A 15,539-nucleotide genomic window follows, 5' to 3' on the forward strand; every position below is an offset into this window, starting at 1 on the left:
GTTAGCTAGCGAATTTTAGCCATATTAGCATCGATATGACATCAGTCAAAAAGATACGAGCTGAAATAAGCCACCTACTATTCCCCCCACATAGCAGCAGCATATCATTGTTGCTAGCTGTTCAGAAACACAACACACGGAAACACAACACACGGACTTCTGCCCCCAGTGATGCCAATTTAGCGATTTTGTTGCTAGATTTGGCATCTTTTCAGACTACCCTGGCAACTTTTTGTTGCACCTAGCAACAAATTTAGCTACTTTAAAAAATGTATTTGAACTTTTAGCAACTTTTGAAAAGTGACTCATGCCAACATACACGCATTTTCCCTTTAAATGACAACTTTTTCTTTCAGTCACAACACGTGCCTGGCTGCAAAAAATGCATTATGAGTGAAGTCAGCAGCAGGAGGCCAGCAGCAATTCCAGCAAATTGCAAATTATTGTTGGCTGACTGCAGCAGCAGTAGCACGGGTTCGACGAGCCAAACCCAATGAATATAGTTGGTAACGAATGTTTGATCTTGAACAGAATTTACAACATCAATCAACAAGTTTCAATCAAAACTGTACAGAAAAGAGTGAGTCTGTACCTGAACAAAAGTCATCATATTTTAGCAGAGATGGCCAGTCAATTTGAGTAACGTTATTGTGTATTCTACGTAATGACAGTTTTACGTTTTTACGCAATGACATCACCGTCATTTATCTACCTTTAGCAACATCAACCTGCCTCTAGCAACTTAGCCTGGAAATTAGTTGTCAACACGGTCTGCCCCATAGAAGCGTGGACATCAGATTCGTGATATTGTCAGCTAACCACTCTCAGGCAACAGCTTGTTAATTAGCTCACTCTTTGCCCTAGGAGCATCATGTGCACCTGCAGCTGTGTGAAACCATCCATATCCATGCCACACGCATAATTTTATCAAATTAAATTGGCTCGTGTACAATATATTCGTTTAGTATTTTATCACACGCGTACCGCATAAAGAGCCTTTTAGAGTGGAAACTGTCAGACAGCGTGAGAGTTGCTGCTACAGCATCTCAAATAGCAAATGCATAGGCATCAGAAGGCAGGCTTCATCAGCGCGAGGCAGTATGCATTTTTAAAACATGCTTAAAGTTTTACTACATATGAGGCATGTCTTACCTTGTTTCACAGTAGGCTAGCCAAAATCAGACCGTATCCGTAGAGGCAAATATTTTATATAAACTGTATTTCATTGTCCAGTAGTGTAACAGTATCATTTTAAACTGTCCCCTCGCCCATACCCGGGCGTGAACCAGGGACCTTCTGCACACAACGACAACAGTCACCCTCGAAGCATCGTTACCCATCGCTCCACAAAAGCCGCGGCCCTTGCAGAGCAAGGGGAACTACTACTTCAAGGTCTCAGAGCAAGTGACGTAACCGATTGAAACGCTATTTAGCGCACACCGCTAACTAAGCTAGCCGTTTCACATCCGTTACACTAGCACAATCTTAGTCATATTATCCACCCATGCGAGTTGTAGCATATTAGATCTCCCTTCTTTCGAAATTAAATTATTTCACATTAAACTGTTAGCATGTGCGGGGAGCTTTTGAGGACTGTGTTTTACTGCTAATTGCATTATGCTGCGAACACCGACAGCGTCGTTGTATTTTGGTACACCAGAATTCCATTCATTTCAAATGAAACACTGCGTTCGGTGTGGTGCATACTTTGGATTTCTCGAACGTATGCGTCAAACTATATGTAGATTGCTTGACAGAAATTGTTGTAGAAAGTGAATGTTGAATTTTTGTTACATTCAGATTATGGTGTACTATTTTGCGCAAAATGCTGTCGGTGTGTTCGAAGCGTTATGGAACGAACATGCATGTGTAGCCTACTGACTTGTGCGCATTGCTGCTCTTATAATGTAAATACATAATAGTTTGTCAGAATTTTAAGCAACAGTTTCTGATCTGTTGCATCATTCATCCCCCTCACAGCTGTCTGTGTGTTTGGAATAGGTTATTTCTTTCTTGACGAGCTGACCAGTAGAATAGATTAATTTTTCTACTATGGGGCGATAGGCTAGTGATTTTGCTGTTTGTTGCATGATCGTGAATTTAGACCCTATCGTGCCATCTGTGCGAAGTTAATTTCTGAGATATTGAGCATCAACATTTTCACATCTCAGAACTATTATTTTTTCATAACCCATTAAGGTCGACTTTTTTTTAAAGGTACCTAAATTGCAGAGTATCAAAATCCTCGCTGTCGCTCCCTTTTTAAAAATGTTTTATTTTAATTTTATTTTTTACTGGTGCAATCACAGAGAACCTTATCGCTCTGAAATGTCAATCTGGGTTTAGCCTTAAAGTTCTGAATTAGACATGTTCTGTTTTTAAGAAGACTAGCTATTTGAATACATACATAAATGATATAATAACTCTTAACACGACTGAGTCAGAACACATCAAATACATTAGGAAATGTATTATGATAATCGGATGAATTACTGTCATTACCGAACAATTTTCTGTTTTTTTTATTTTTTATTTTTATTACATGCCATTATTGCTGGCAGGACTAGTCTAGACCATACTTGGAGGGAGATGGCAAAGATATGCTGATTGGTCCATCTGTATTTGTTCAGGCTTGTGATTGGAGTACAAATAAACCCATTTGAACTTGGCACTAAAGGGTTCTAACTTTCCAGTACATTACTGCTGAAAAACATCCGCACCGTGTGATGTTGCTACCACCATGCTTCACTGTAGGGATGATTCCACGTTTCTTCCAGACATGACGCTTGGCATTCAGGCCAAAGAGTTCAATCTTGGTTTCATCTGACCAGAGAATTTTGTTTCTCATGGTCAGTCCTTTTAGGTGACTTTTTGGCAAACTCCAAGCAGGCTGTCATGTACCTTTTGCTGAGGAGTGGCTTCCGTTTGGCCGCTACCATAAACGCCTGATTGGTGGAGTGCTGCAGAGATGGTTGTCCTTCTGGAAGGTTCACCCATCTCCACAGAAGAACTCTGGAGCTCTGTCTGAGTGACCATCTGGGTTCTTGTTCACCTCCCTGACCAAGGCCCTTCTCCCCCGATTGCTCTGTTTGTCCCAGGCGGCCAGTTCTAGGAGGAGTCTCTTGGGGGAAGGGGGTTCCAAACTTCTTCCATTTAAGAATGATGGATGCCGCTGTGTTCTTGGGCCTTCATTGCTGCAGATATTTCTTTTGTACCCTTCCCCAAATTTGACCTCATGGCTTGTTTTTTGACATAAATTTTTATTGGTCACATATACATGATTAGCAGACGTTAATGCGAGTGTAGTGAAATGCTTGTGCTTCTAGTTCCGACCGTGCAGTAATATCTAACAGGTAATCTAACAATTTCACAACAACTACCTTATACACAGAACTGTAAAGGAATGAATATGTACATATAAATCTATGGATGAGCGATGGCCGAACGGCATAGGCACGATGCAGTAGGTAGTATAGAGTACATTATATACATATGAGATGAGTAATGTAGGGTATAGTGGCATTGTTTAAAGTGACTAGTGATACATTTATTACATCAAATGTTTTATTATTAAAGTGGGTAGAGATTTGAGTCAGTATGTTGGCAGCAGCCACTCAATGTTAGTGATGGCTGTTTACCAGTCTGATGTCCTTGAGATAGAAGCTGTTTTTAATCTCTCGGTCCCAGCTTTGATGCACCTGTACTGACCTCGCCTTCTGGATGATAGCGGGGTGAACAGGCAGTGGCTCGGGTGGTTGTTTTTCTTGATGATCTTTTTGGCCTTCCTGTGACATCGGGTGGTGTAGGTGTCCTGGAGGGCAGGTAGTTTGCCCCCGGTGATGCGTTGTACAGACCTCACTACCCTCTGGGAGAGCCTTATGGTTGTGGGTGGAGCAGTTGCCATACCAGGCGGTGATACAGCCCCGACAGGATGCTCTCGATTGTGCATCTGTAAAAGTTTGTCAGTGTTTTTGGTGCCAAATTTCTTCAGCCTCCTGAGGTTGAAGAGGCGCTGCTGCGCCTTCTTCACCACGCTGTCTGTGTGGGTGGACCAATTCAGTTTGTGTACGCAGAGGAACATAAAACCCACTACCCACTCCACTACTGTCCCGTCGATGTGGATAGGTGAGTGCTCCGTCTGCTGTATCCTGAAGTCCACAATCATCTCCTTAGTTTTGTTGACATTGAGTGTGAGGTTATTTTCCTGACACCACACTCTGAGGGCCCTCACCTCCTCCCTGTAGGCCATCTCATCGTTGTTGGTAATCAAGCCTACCACTGTAGTGTTTTCTGCAAACTTGATGATCGAGTTGGAGGCGTGCATGGCCATGCAGTCATGGGTGAACAGGGAGTACAGGAGATGGCTGAGAACACATCCTTGTGAGGCCACAGTGTTAAGGATCAGCGGGGTGGAGATGTTTCCTACCCTCACCACCTGGACCGGCCCGTCGGACAGTCCAGGACCCAGTTGCACAGGGCTGGGTCGAGACCCAGGGTCTCGAGCTTAATGACAAGTTTGGAGGGTACTATGGTGTTAAATGCTGAGCTGTAATTGATGAACAGCATTCTTACATAGGTATTCCTCTTGTCCAGATGGGTTAGGGCAGTTTGATTGTGTCGCCTGTGGATCTATTGGGGCGGTAAGCAAATTGGAGTGAGTCTAGGATGTAAGGTAGGATGGAAGTGATATGATCCTTGACTCGTCTCTCAAAGCACTTCATGATGACTGAAGTGAGTGCTACGGGGCGAGAGTCGTTTAGCTCAGTTACCTTAGCTTTCTTGGGAACAGGAACAATGGTGGCCATCTTGAAGCATGTGGGAACAGCAGGCTAGGATAGGGATTGATTGAATATGTCCGTAAACACACCAGCCAGCTGGTCTGCGCATGCTCTGAGGACGCGGATAGGGATGCCGTCTGGGCCAGCAGCTTTGCAAGGGTTAACACGTTTAAATGTTTTACACACGTTGGCTGCGGTGAAGGAGAGCCTGCAGGTTTTAGTAGCTGGCTGTGGCACTAATGTCCTCAAAGCGAGCAAAGAGGGCGTTTAGTTTGTCTGGGAGCAAGACATCAGTGTCCGCGACGGGGCGGGTTTTATTTTTGTAGTCAGTGATTGTCTGTAGACCCTGCCACATACATCTCGACTCTACTTTGTCTCTATACTGACTCTTAGCTTGTTTGATTGCCTTGTGGAGGGAATAGCTACACTGTATTCGGTCATGTTTCAGGTCGCCTTGCTATGATTAAAAGCAGTGGCTCGCACTTTCAGTTTTGCACGAATGCTGCCATCAATCCACTGTGTCTGGTTGGGGAAGGTCCCACAGTACTTACTTATATATATATATACATATACATACATACATATACACATATATATGTGTATATATATATATGTATATGTATATATGTATATATGTGTATGTATATATATATATGTGTATATGTATATATGTGTATGTATATGTATATATATATGTGTATATGTATATGTATATATATATATATATATGTATATGTATATGTATATATATACATATACATACACATATATACATATACACATATATATGTGTATATGTATGTATGTGTATATATATATATATATATATATATGTATATATATATATACAGTGCCTTGCGAAAGTATTCGGCCCCCTTGAACTTTGCGACCTTTTGCCACATTTCAGGTTTCAAACATAAAGATATACAACTGTATTATTTTGTGAAGACAACAAGTGAGACACAATCATGAAGTGGAACGACATTTATTGGATATTTCAAACGTTTTTAACAAATCAAAACCTGAAATTGGGCATGCAAAATTATTCAGCCCCTTTACTTTCAGTGCAGCAAACTCTCTCCAGAAGTTCAGTGAGGATCTCTGAATGATCAAATGTTGACCTAAATGACTAATGATGATAAATACAATCCACCTGTGTGTAATCAAGTCTTCGTATAAATGCACCTGCACTGTGATAGTCTCAGAGGTCCGTTAAAAGCGCAGAGAGCATCATGAAGAACAAGGAACACACCTGGCAGGTCCGAGATACTGTTGTAAAGAAGTTTAAAGCCGGATTTGGATACCAAATGTTTTCCCTAGCTTTAAACATCCCAAGGAGCACTGTGCAAGCGATAATATTGAAATGGAAGGAGTATCAGACCACTGCAAATCTACCAAGAACTGGCCGTCCTTCTAAACTTTCAGCTCATATAAGGAGAAGACTGATCAGAGATGCAGCCAAGAGGCCCATGATCACTGGATGAACTGCAGAGATCTACAGCTGGGGTGGACTCTGCAGAGACTCTGTCCATAGGACAACAATCAGTCGTATATTGCACAAATCTGGCCTTTATGGAAGAGTGGCAAGAAGAAAGCCATTTCTTAAAGATATCCATAAAAAGTGTCGTTTAAAGTTTGCCACAAGTCACCTGGGAGACACACCAAACATGTGGAAGAAGGTGCTCTGGTCAGTTGAAACCAAAATGTAACTTTTTGGCAACAATGCAAAACGTTATGTTTGGCGTAAAAGCAACACCGCTCATCACCCTGAACACACCATCCCCACTGTCAAACATGGCGGTGGCAGCATCATGGTTTGGGCCTGCTTTTCTTCAGCAGGGACAGGGAAGATGGTTAAAATTGATGGGAAGATGGATGGAGCCAAATACAGGACCATTCTGGAAGAAAATCTGATGGAGTCTGCAAAAGACCTGAGACTGGGACGGAGATTTGTCTTCCAACAAGACAATGATCCAAAACATAAAGCAAAATCTACAATGGAATGGTTCAAAAATAAACATATCCAGGTGTTAGAATGGCCAAGTCAAAGTCCAGACCTGAATCCAATTGAGAATCTGGGGAAAGAACTGAAAACTGCTGTTCACAAATACTCTCCATCCAACCTCGCTGAGCTCGAGCTGTTTTGCAAGGAGGAATGGGAAAAATTCAGTCTCTCGATGTGCAAAACTGATAAACATACCCCAAGCGACTTACAGCTGTAATCGCAGCAAAAGGTGGTGCTACAAAGTATTAACTTAAGGGGGCTGAATAATTTTGCATGCCCAATTTTTCAATTTTTGATTTGTTAAAAAAGTTGGAAATATCCAATAAATGTCGTTCCACTTCATGATTGTGTCCCACTTGTTGTTGATTCTTCACAAAAAATACAATTTTATATCTGTTTGAAGCCTGAAATGTGGCAAAAGGTCGCAAAGTTCAAGGGGGCCGAATACTTTCGCAAGGCACTGTGTATGTGTATATATATGTGTGTGTGTGTGTGTGTGTGTGTGTGTGTGATTTCTGCATGAAATAGCTTTTTTTCACACTTAATTTACTTTAAATGTTTTGCCACCAAAATGTTGAAAAAAGTACATTTGAAAGTAATGCGATTGTTGATTTAGATGCTTTTTTCAATTAGGCTTTTCTCTTGAAACCTATGGACAATATTGACACAGAGATATATAAAAAAATCTATTAAGACTACAATTAGAAAGAAAAAAAGTTTAAATTACCAAGTTGCCATAAATTACCGCAAGTTTAACCCTAGGCCTGTGTGTTTGCAAAGATATGGGTTTCAGATGAGTGGCATTGGTAAATGAGTCTGGACAGGCACCATGCAACACTTAATAGGTATGGATTGTCTTTCATAAGGCAACAGCTTGTTCCTTAGGTCACTTTGCCCAAGGAGCATCACACACATCTGCTTTAGTCTCTAGGCATGAAGTGTGCGTGTGAAATGAAACTGTTTTTCGAAGATTCCAATCATCTTATCGCCCTTATTGAGCATTAACAGATGAGTCAGCAGCAGCACTCACTACACTTGATTAGGGTGTTGTTTTTCTCTCAATGTGCTGTTTGTGTGTCACTTCCTGTTTTCTAGAATATGGTTGTTGATTACCAGAAGTACCCGTAGTCACGGTTATAAAAATAAATGAAAAACATATCGGAGACCCTGTTTACTAGCTGCCTGTCTTAAAGGCACAGTACAGGAAGGCAGTACAACAGATACACGCAGTGCAAAGAGGAGATAATAGAAATGGCCCTCAAGGGGAAGTTCTGTTTTCGTCGAAACCACCAGGTCAAATGCCTCAGAAGTTTGCGGTCAAACAAACTCTGTCTTTCTCTCACACACTTGTCCAACATGCTATCATTACTAGCTCCCCCTAGGGTTAGCGATAGCTCAGTGCTCTTCAGACTGGGTTAGGATTTCACTGACCGGTTGAGTAGACTCCTTTCTGATGTAATACATGCAATTGGCTGAAGGATATCTGTTAAATGGTTCTCTCGCTTCCTCTCAGGAGAGTACATAAAGACCTGGAGGCCCAGGTATTTCTTGCTGAAGAGAGACGGTACGTTCATCGGGTACAAGGAGCGACCGCAAGACGTCGACCAACTGGAGACGCCACTCAATAACTTCTCAGTAGCACGTAAGTCAACCCTCTGACACTCTTCCCCCCCCCCCCCCCCCCCCTAATCACAATATTTAAAACACAAATTGAGCAGTACATCTCCACTCAGGTCCTGAAGTACCTCAGAGGTTGCACATTTTTGTTCTTGCCCTGCACTACATTCTATGCATCCCTGATGGTTCACCACATGACATATCTCGCTCTCGTTCCCGCTCTCTCCCTCTGTTTTTCCTTATGACCCGCAGAATGTCAGCTGATGAAGACTGAGCGACCCAAGCCCAACACATTCATCATCCGCTGCCTACAGTGGACCACTGTCATAGAACGCACCTTCCATGTGGAGAGCCCAGAGGATAGGTAGGTTACACACAGTCTTGTACAGCTAACCTTGTGGGGGGACACAATTCAGTCCTATAAATCCTATTTTCCCCAAACCTAACCTGTACTCTTACCCTAACCCTAGCTTCTAACCTTAAAACTAACCCTAACACGAATTCTAACCTTAACCCTAAACCCCCTAGAAATAACATTTGACCTTATGGGGACTAACAATGTCCCCAGTTGCTCAAATTGTTGTTTACTATTCTTGTGGGGACTTCTGGTCATAAACATGTCACACACACACACAGTCATCTGGTTCCCTCCGTCCTCAGGGAGCAGTGGACAAAGGCCATCCAGGAGGTGGCTGATGGGCTGCAGAAACAGGAGGAAGAGAGGATGGACTCCTCACCAGACCCCATGGACATGGAGATGTACCTCACCAAGCCCAAACTCAAAGTGGTGCGTACACCTAACCCTCTGTTCTCAGCATTTGTGTTGCTGTAAGGAAAATACCAGTCACAGGGTTTTTGATATGGCAAAATACAGTTTATCCAACTCTTTGTTTTTAACACTTTGTCTCCTAGACTATGCACGACTTTGAATACCTCAAACTCTTGGGAAAAGGCACTTTTGGGAAGGTTATCCTGGTGAAGGAAAAGTCAACCGGAAAATACTACGCTATGAAAATCCTCAAGAAAGAAGTGATTGTGGCAAAAGTGAGTAGACGAGTGTGTGTGCGTGCGCATAGTCTGTTTATGCTGGTATATCCTTTTCTTGGATCAAGCTCATCTCCTTAGTATTCTCTAGGATGAAGTAGCACACACTCTCACTGAAAACAGAGTACTGCAGAACTCCAAACACCCCTTCTTAACGGTGAGAGACCATTCCATTGGTGTGCAACAAACTCTGTTTTCTCTGTTTACTGTTATACTAATATAAATCGGTAACCTAATTGTGCTCTTCCTTCATCCGCTCCATAAAGGGTCTGAAGTACTCCTTCCAGACGCATGACCGCTTGTGTTTCGTCATGGAGTACGCCAATGGAGGAGAGGTGAGTACTTTGTTACATTTGACCTGATGTAAAGGCCTTATCGGTGAGGTGAAATACTCAGAACATTGCAGATGGACTGTAATGAATAGAGTGGACAGGATTCCTTGTCTTTAAATTTTAAAAAAAAACTTTAACTAGGCAAGTCGGTTAAGAACATTCTTATTTTCAATGACGATCTTACATGGTAGACGATTATATGATGGTGAACTTAATACCGGTAAGGTTGGGAAAATGGTTCGTATTTATGTGACTGTAAATTGGATTGCCACAATAACATCTCTTTCAACCCAGCTGTTCTTCCACCTATCACGAGACCGTGTGTTCTCCGAGGAGAGGGCCCGGTTCTACGGAGCGGAGATAGTGTCCGCGCTGGACTACCTCCACCTGGAGAAGAATGTGGTTTACAGGGACCTGAAGGTGACTTAGGGAGTCGTGAAAACATTTCGCAAGGGAAAATACAAATGTGTTTTTATTGAACAAGTTCAAGAAGGAACGTCCCTGTTTTCGAACTCACCTTGTGAAACCCTCTCTACTGTAGCTGGAAAACCTAATGCTGGACAAAGACGGCCACATAAAGATCACAGACTTTGGCCTGTGTAAGGAGGGCATCAAGGACGGGGCCACCATGAAGACCTTCTGTGGGACACCAGAGTATCTGGCCCCTGAGGTAAACACCTACCCATCAACCCTTTCCTTCAACTGATCGAGAACTATCAGTGAATCAGGACCACTACCATAGATATAGAGATGAGGTTAGAAAGCCCTTCCAAAGGATCTACCACCCACCTGTACATGACGCTCATGTTCTACCTTCCCTTTCCAACACACAGGTGTTGGAGGACAATGACTACGGCCGTGCTGTGGACTGGTGGGGTCTGGGTGTGGTCATGTATGAGATGATGTGCGGTCGGCTGCCCTTCTACAACCAGGACCATGAGAAGCTGTTTGAGCTGATCCTGATGGAGGAGATCCGCTTTCCTAGAACCCTGGGCCCTGAGGGAAAGTCCCTGCTCTCTGGCCTGCTCAAGAAGGACCCCAAGCAGAGGTAAGGTGTGTGTGTGTGTGTGTGTGTGTGTGTGTGTGTGTGTGTGTGTGTGTGTGTGTGTGTGTGTGTGTGTGTGTGTGTGTGTGTGTGTGTGTGTGTGTGTGTGTGTGTGTGTGTGTGTGTGTGTGTGTGTGTGTGTGTGTGTGTGTGTACACACTGACTTTGTGTGTGTGTTCCTCTCTTTAGGTTAGGTGGAGGGCCTGATGACGCCAAGGAGATAATGCAACACAAGTTCTTTGCTGGGATCGAGTGGCAAGATGTGTACGAGAAGAAGGTATCGTATCCTAAGCTTTCTGTGTTGTCATTGTTCTCATGGTGATGGCAAGTGTTATGACAGGCAGGTGACCACTCATGACTCGTCCCCTTTCCTCTCAGCTGGTCCCGCCATTCAAGCCCCAGGTCACCTCGGAAACAGACACCCGCTATTTTGACGTGGAGTTCACCGGGCAGACCATCACCATCACTCCTCCAGGACAAGGTACCCTCCCTCCCTCCCAACTCAACAAAACGTTGCTTAAAGATTTTATGGATTTATGGGACATCAACTCCCCTTAGTTGACTTAGCAGCGTTCATACTACTAGATAATCCACAATTTGACCTTGTTTAGGTTTTTTGCTTTGAAAGATGAATGTTACTTTTTAATGATTTGTGCTCTTAACTTTCTCTCTTTCCTTCCCAGATGACAGCATGGAGTCTTTCGACAGCGACAGAAGACCCCACTTCCCTCAGTTCTCCTACTCTGCCAGTGGGACAGCCTGAACCAAAAACCTAGACTCCCTCTCCTCTCCTCACTCTCTTATGGACCATACTCCTCTCACCCTGACCCCACACATACCTCTCACCAGAACACATCCTCACAGGCCATCTATGACCTCTTTTCACTTTTATTATTTTGCTGTAATTGTTGGGGCACATCTCAATTGTCTAGCGTGGCTTCTTATCCTGGTCTCCTCTTCAGATGGACAATGAGAGAAAGGCCACTGTAAACTATTGCGAGGCAACCTTGGTGTCACCAGTGTTTCAAATACCCTACTTGTTGTGCTTAAGGGGTGGTTTCTGTTGCCTGCCAAAAGCAACACACTTGGACACAGTGGTGGTGACTGACCTACTTAATTCTTCATGGCAGCATGATGTTCCTGTCAATGATACGTATGCCGCTAGCCTCAAAAGAGAAGCACATTCATAAGCGTTCTCTGAAAACTAGCTTTTTAAACGGTACACTATATTTCTCCAAATGATTGTCTTTATATTTTGATGGAGCAAAGGGAAACATCAGAGCGTGATCTGTAGAAATAGTCCTTCCCATCTCCATCTACTAGCCACCACTGCCATTGTGCTCTGACTCCCAGGTTTTACACGTTTACGAGAGGTAACACTAAAGCTCCACACCTGGGTTGTGTTCAGTAGGACACCACGAAGCAACAAGTTTTGAAATAGAAAATGAAAATGTGTTCTTATTGAACAAGTTTCCGTAGCACCTCCTGTTGCCTTCTCCCATTTCGTGCCTTCTGAGCATAACCCTGCAGTATCTCACCTCTCAAATGTTGACCCTCCCCAACACACACACCTTCTAGTAGAAGTAAATGCTATAGAACTGAAATGGAGTCTATGGAATGAGCCGTCTCCTTTTCTTCAGTGTTACTGGCCTCACCACCTTGCCTAAGTTGTCCTTAGTGACTACAGTACAATGTATCGAGAGAACAGTTCTACTGGATCACACCATCTGTAAAGTGGTGAAGCACAGAGTGGAATTCACAAAATGATGTGATCATAAAGGACATTTTTGATGGGTGTATTGGCTACATTAATGTTTAGTGAAATAGATGTATGTTTTCATGAGAAATCATGTGAATGGCAATCTTGTTTATTCCTGTAAAGTTGCTGCTGCAACCACAGTAGGAGAGGTATTTTTCTGATATACATTTTATGGTGAAATGATAGGTGTGTGTAACATGCATGCATGCATACACACACACACTTATTTTTTCTAGAAAGGTCACTCCATTTACCCCGTGAACAAATGTTTAGTTGGTCCTTGGTTTATATTTTTCTATCAAAACTGTAGAAGTATACTTCAAAGTACATTGAAATGAGAAGTAATATAACTCACTTTTTATATCTAGCAGAAAATCATGCTAGCTACATGTTAAAATAAATCAACTTGTTGAAAGCCGATGTCTGTTTCTACCAGCATGCCATTGAATGCGTACACATGCATAGCTTAAACTACGGAAGAGTCTGAAGCTCACCTGCCTGTAGAGTTAAAAAATGTTTAAAAAAGAAACGATTTACCAACCAAGCAGTTTCTCCACAAATATGATCTATTATTGAGAACAGTCACAGTCCGGACAATGTATAACAAAACTCTCATCAATGATCCAGTTCTGGAAAATATTCTGAAGACTGTTAGGGTGGAGAGTTTGTGCCATAGTGAGGGGAAAGGAGGGTCAGACATAACTGTCACTGGCGTCCTCGTGAGGGCAATGCCGAAACAAAATAAATGGTTTGAAATTAATATCTGTCTTAGCTAGAACTGTGACCAAAGTCTTGTTTAGTTTGAGAGACTTACAACCTTAACCTCTGCTTTTGTTTTGCCCTGACCCTTATCGGAGTAGCACCGACTGAAGCCTGGATAATATCATCTGAAAGACATGTACTGATTCGAACCTTGGGATTGCGTGTACAAAATTAATTGTGTGAATGTTCTGCCAACAAGATGACTTTTTTGCTGTTAGTTCTCAACAGGTAGCCTATTCTGTGATTGTTTGAGTACATTTTCTTTTTCTGTTTTGCGATCCTTTCCGGTTATTGGGTGTTTTCTCCGCAATGCTTTTAGCAACATCTCAGTGACTTACAGTACCTTTCAGACAGACTGCTACTGTACATAGACCGGTACTGTTGCAAGTGAAACACACCAAACAGGCTGTGACTGACCACAATCGAGGAAGGATGACCATTTATTTGGTATGTATTTTTGTGTGTGCACGAGATTGTGCGGACAGGTCTGTGAGGGCAACAATTCAATGCGTCTCAATGGTCCTAATTGAATCCAAGTGAGGATATCTACGTTTAGCTTTAAAATGATTGACTGTTCAAGAATTAAGAGGAGAATTGACTTTGTCCTGATCCACCAGATTCTAGGTTTGTCAAATGTTAAGGCCTTTAGTTTAGTCTGAATTATAAATAGTTTCTAGAGGAAATGGTTTGAAATTTCAACAAAACAATACAATTGATAATTAGTGGTAAATTGTTAATTTAATGTAAAACATATTTAAATTTGTCACATTACAGTTTTGTATATATTTTTTTAAGTCATTGACATAATTGTTGCTTATCGACAGGTTTTCAGAACATTTTCAAACTATTTAAGTTATTTCATTCCCTTTGCCCCCTTGGTAGATGAGAAACTGAACAATTGAATGCACCAGCTTTTGTGAACAAATAACATTTTCCCTCACTGTGTGGTATTTCTCATTGGAATTCAGAAATAAAGATATTTTTGGGACAAAGTGATTTTCAATTCATTCAATTAACTCTAAGCTTCCCACTTGATACTCTGTATACAAGTAGCCTAAAAAAATATTGTCCAGCACATAATTTGCAGGCCCATCCTCTGGATATCTGTATTGGACTGACAATGGAGGTCCAGAGCCAAGTGTAGATGGCCCAGAATAAGGAGCAGATGTCCAGGGAGACAGTCCAGTGTGCTGGGGTCCAGCTGTGAGCCAAGCTGGGTGCTGGAGCATGATGTGGATGGAGCAACATATTAGACAATTGCTGAATTCTCAGTTGACCCCAAGCCCCTGCCTTCTAAAGAAATCCTATAGATCTGAAGGATGTTTTGCATTAACATTTCAAATAGTTCCTCAAGGAAGGCTCTGTTTCAGCAAAGCCATATGGCATGCATAGTGCGCCATCGTCTGGCTCAAAAGGCTATGCAGTCTCATTGTATTTAGCCAATGGTGAAGGTTTCACCTCCCTCTATGCAGTTATTCCTGATAAACATAGGCCCATCGTGGATAAAGCTAAATGATCACAAAACACACATGAAAGGTTAGGCATTAGACTGTGTTGGCACATGTTGCCAAATGAAGCATCTCTGAAATCAAATATGTCATAGTTTTACAGGAGAGTGATTGAAATCACAATTTATAACTGACCATGAACAGAAGTTACACCAACTAGAAAAGGATTTTTACTGAAGTAAATGTGGTGTGCTTGCTAGTCTTTAAGTATTTATGGCTGTAAAAGGGTTTTCATAGGCTGTGTTATAGTGACCTATTTTGGGGTGGTTTGTAGGTGTGGAGTTATTATAGTGGACTAGTATAGTTAGCAAGAGTGAGTACTATATCATCATAAGCCATGTGTTTTTAAGCTCTCAAAAATGTTTTTGTTTGAACATTCTCAATGGTTTCAGTTGAATGTTGAAGCCTGCATTCCACCACTGAAATTAAAGGGGATACAGCAAGCTTTATGGGTTATAAAGTAGGAAACGTTTAGTCAGTCTGCTGAAATAGATCAAGATCCGTGGTGAATCCAAATTTGGCCTTTAAAGTCCATTGGGCTTTTATGCAAATAGCAACAATCCTTTGTAGCTTTAACGTTTCAAGTGGTGAATTCAAATACTTTTCATTCAAGCCTATGGAGTTTTATGCAGATTTAAAACCATTCTAGTTCAAAAAGTATTTAAGTGGTATCAAAAAGCCGTATACAA

The 15,539-nt window shown here is 42.1% G+C and overlaps 1 protein-coding gene across 2 annotated transcripts in view; it reads left to right on the top strand.

Annotated features, from left to right (window-relative positions):
• The window catches only part of LOC123995162 (RAC-alpha serine/threonine-protein kinase-like), an 85,859-nt gene extending 71,525 nt beyond the window's left edge, over nucleotides 1-14,334 (top strand). For both annotated transcript variants that reach the window (XM_046298566.1, XM_046298565.1), the window contains exons 3-14: nucleotides 8,297-8,425; nucleotides 8,653-8,764; nucleotides 9,061-9,187; nucleotides 9,313-9,444; nucleotides 9,536-9,601; nucleotides 9,711-9,779; nucleotides 10,071-10,196; nucleotides 10,318-10,446; nucleotides 10,610-10,824; nucleotides 11,011-11,098; nucleotides 11,200-11,302; nucleotides 11,505-14,334. In XM_046298566.1, the coding sequence (XP_046154522.1) occupies nucleotides 8,297-8,425; nucleotides 8,653-8,764; nucleotides 9,061-9,187; nucleotides 9,313-9,444; nucleotides 9,536-9,601; nucleotides 9,711-9,779; nucleotides 10,071-10,196; nucleotides 10,318-10,446; nucleotides 10,610-10,824; nucleotides 11,011-11,098; nucleotides 11,200-11,302; nucleotides 11,505-11,584 (1,376 nt within the window). In that variant the 3' untranslated portion in view covers nucleotides 11,585-14,334. The remainder of the gene's footprint in view (nucleotides 1-8,296; nucleotides 8,426-8,652; nucleotides 8,765-9,060; nucleotides 9,188-9,312; nucleotides 9,445-9,535; nucleotides 9,602-9,710; nucleotides 9,780-10,070; nucleotides 10,197-10,317; nucleotides 10,447-10,609; nucleotides 10,825-11,010; nucleotides 11,099-11,199; nucleotides 11,303-11,504) is intronic.
• The last annotated feature ends 1,205 nt before the right edge of the window (nucleotides 14,335-15,539 follow it).

This window comes from Oncorhynchus gorbuscha, linkage group LG14 (genome assembly GCF_021184085.1).
Source record: "Oncorhynchus gorbuscha isolate QuinsamMale2020 ecotype Even-year linkage group LG14, OgorEven_v1.0, whole genome shotgun sequence".
NCBI classification, from domain to species: Eukaryota; Metazoa; Chordata; class Actinopteri; order Salmoniformes; family Salmonidae; genus Oncorhynchus; species Oncorhynchus gorbuscha.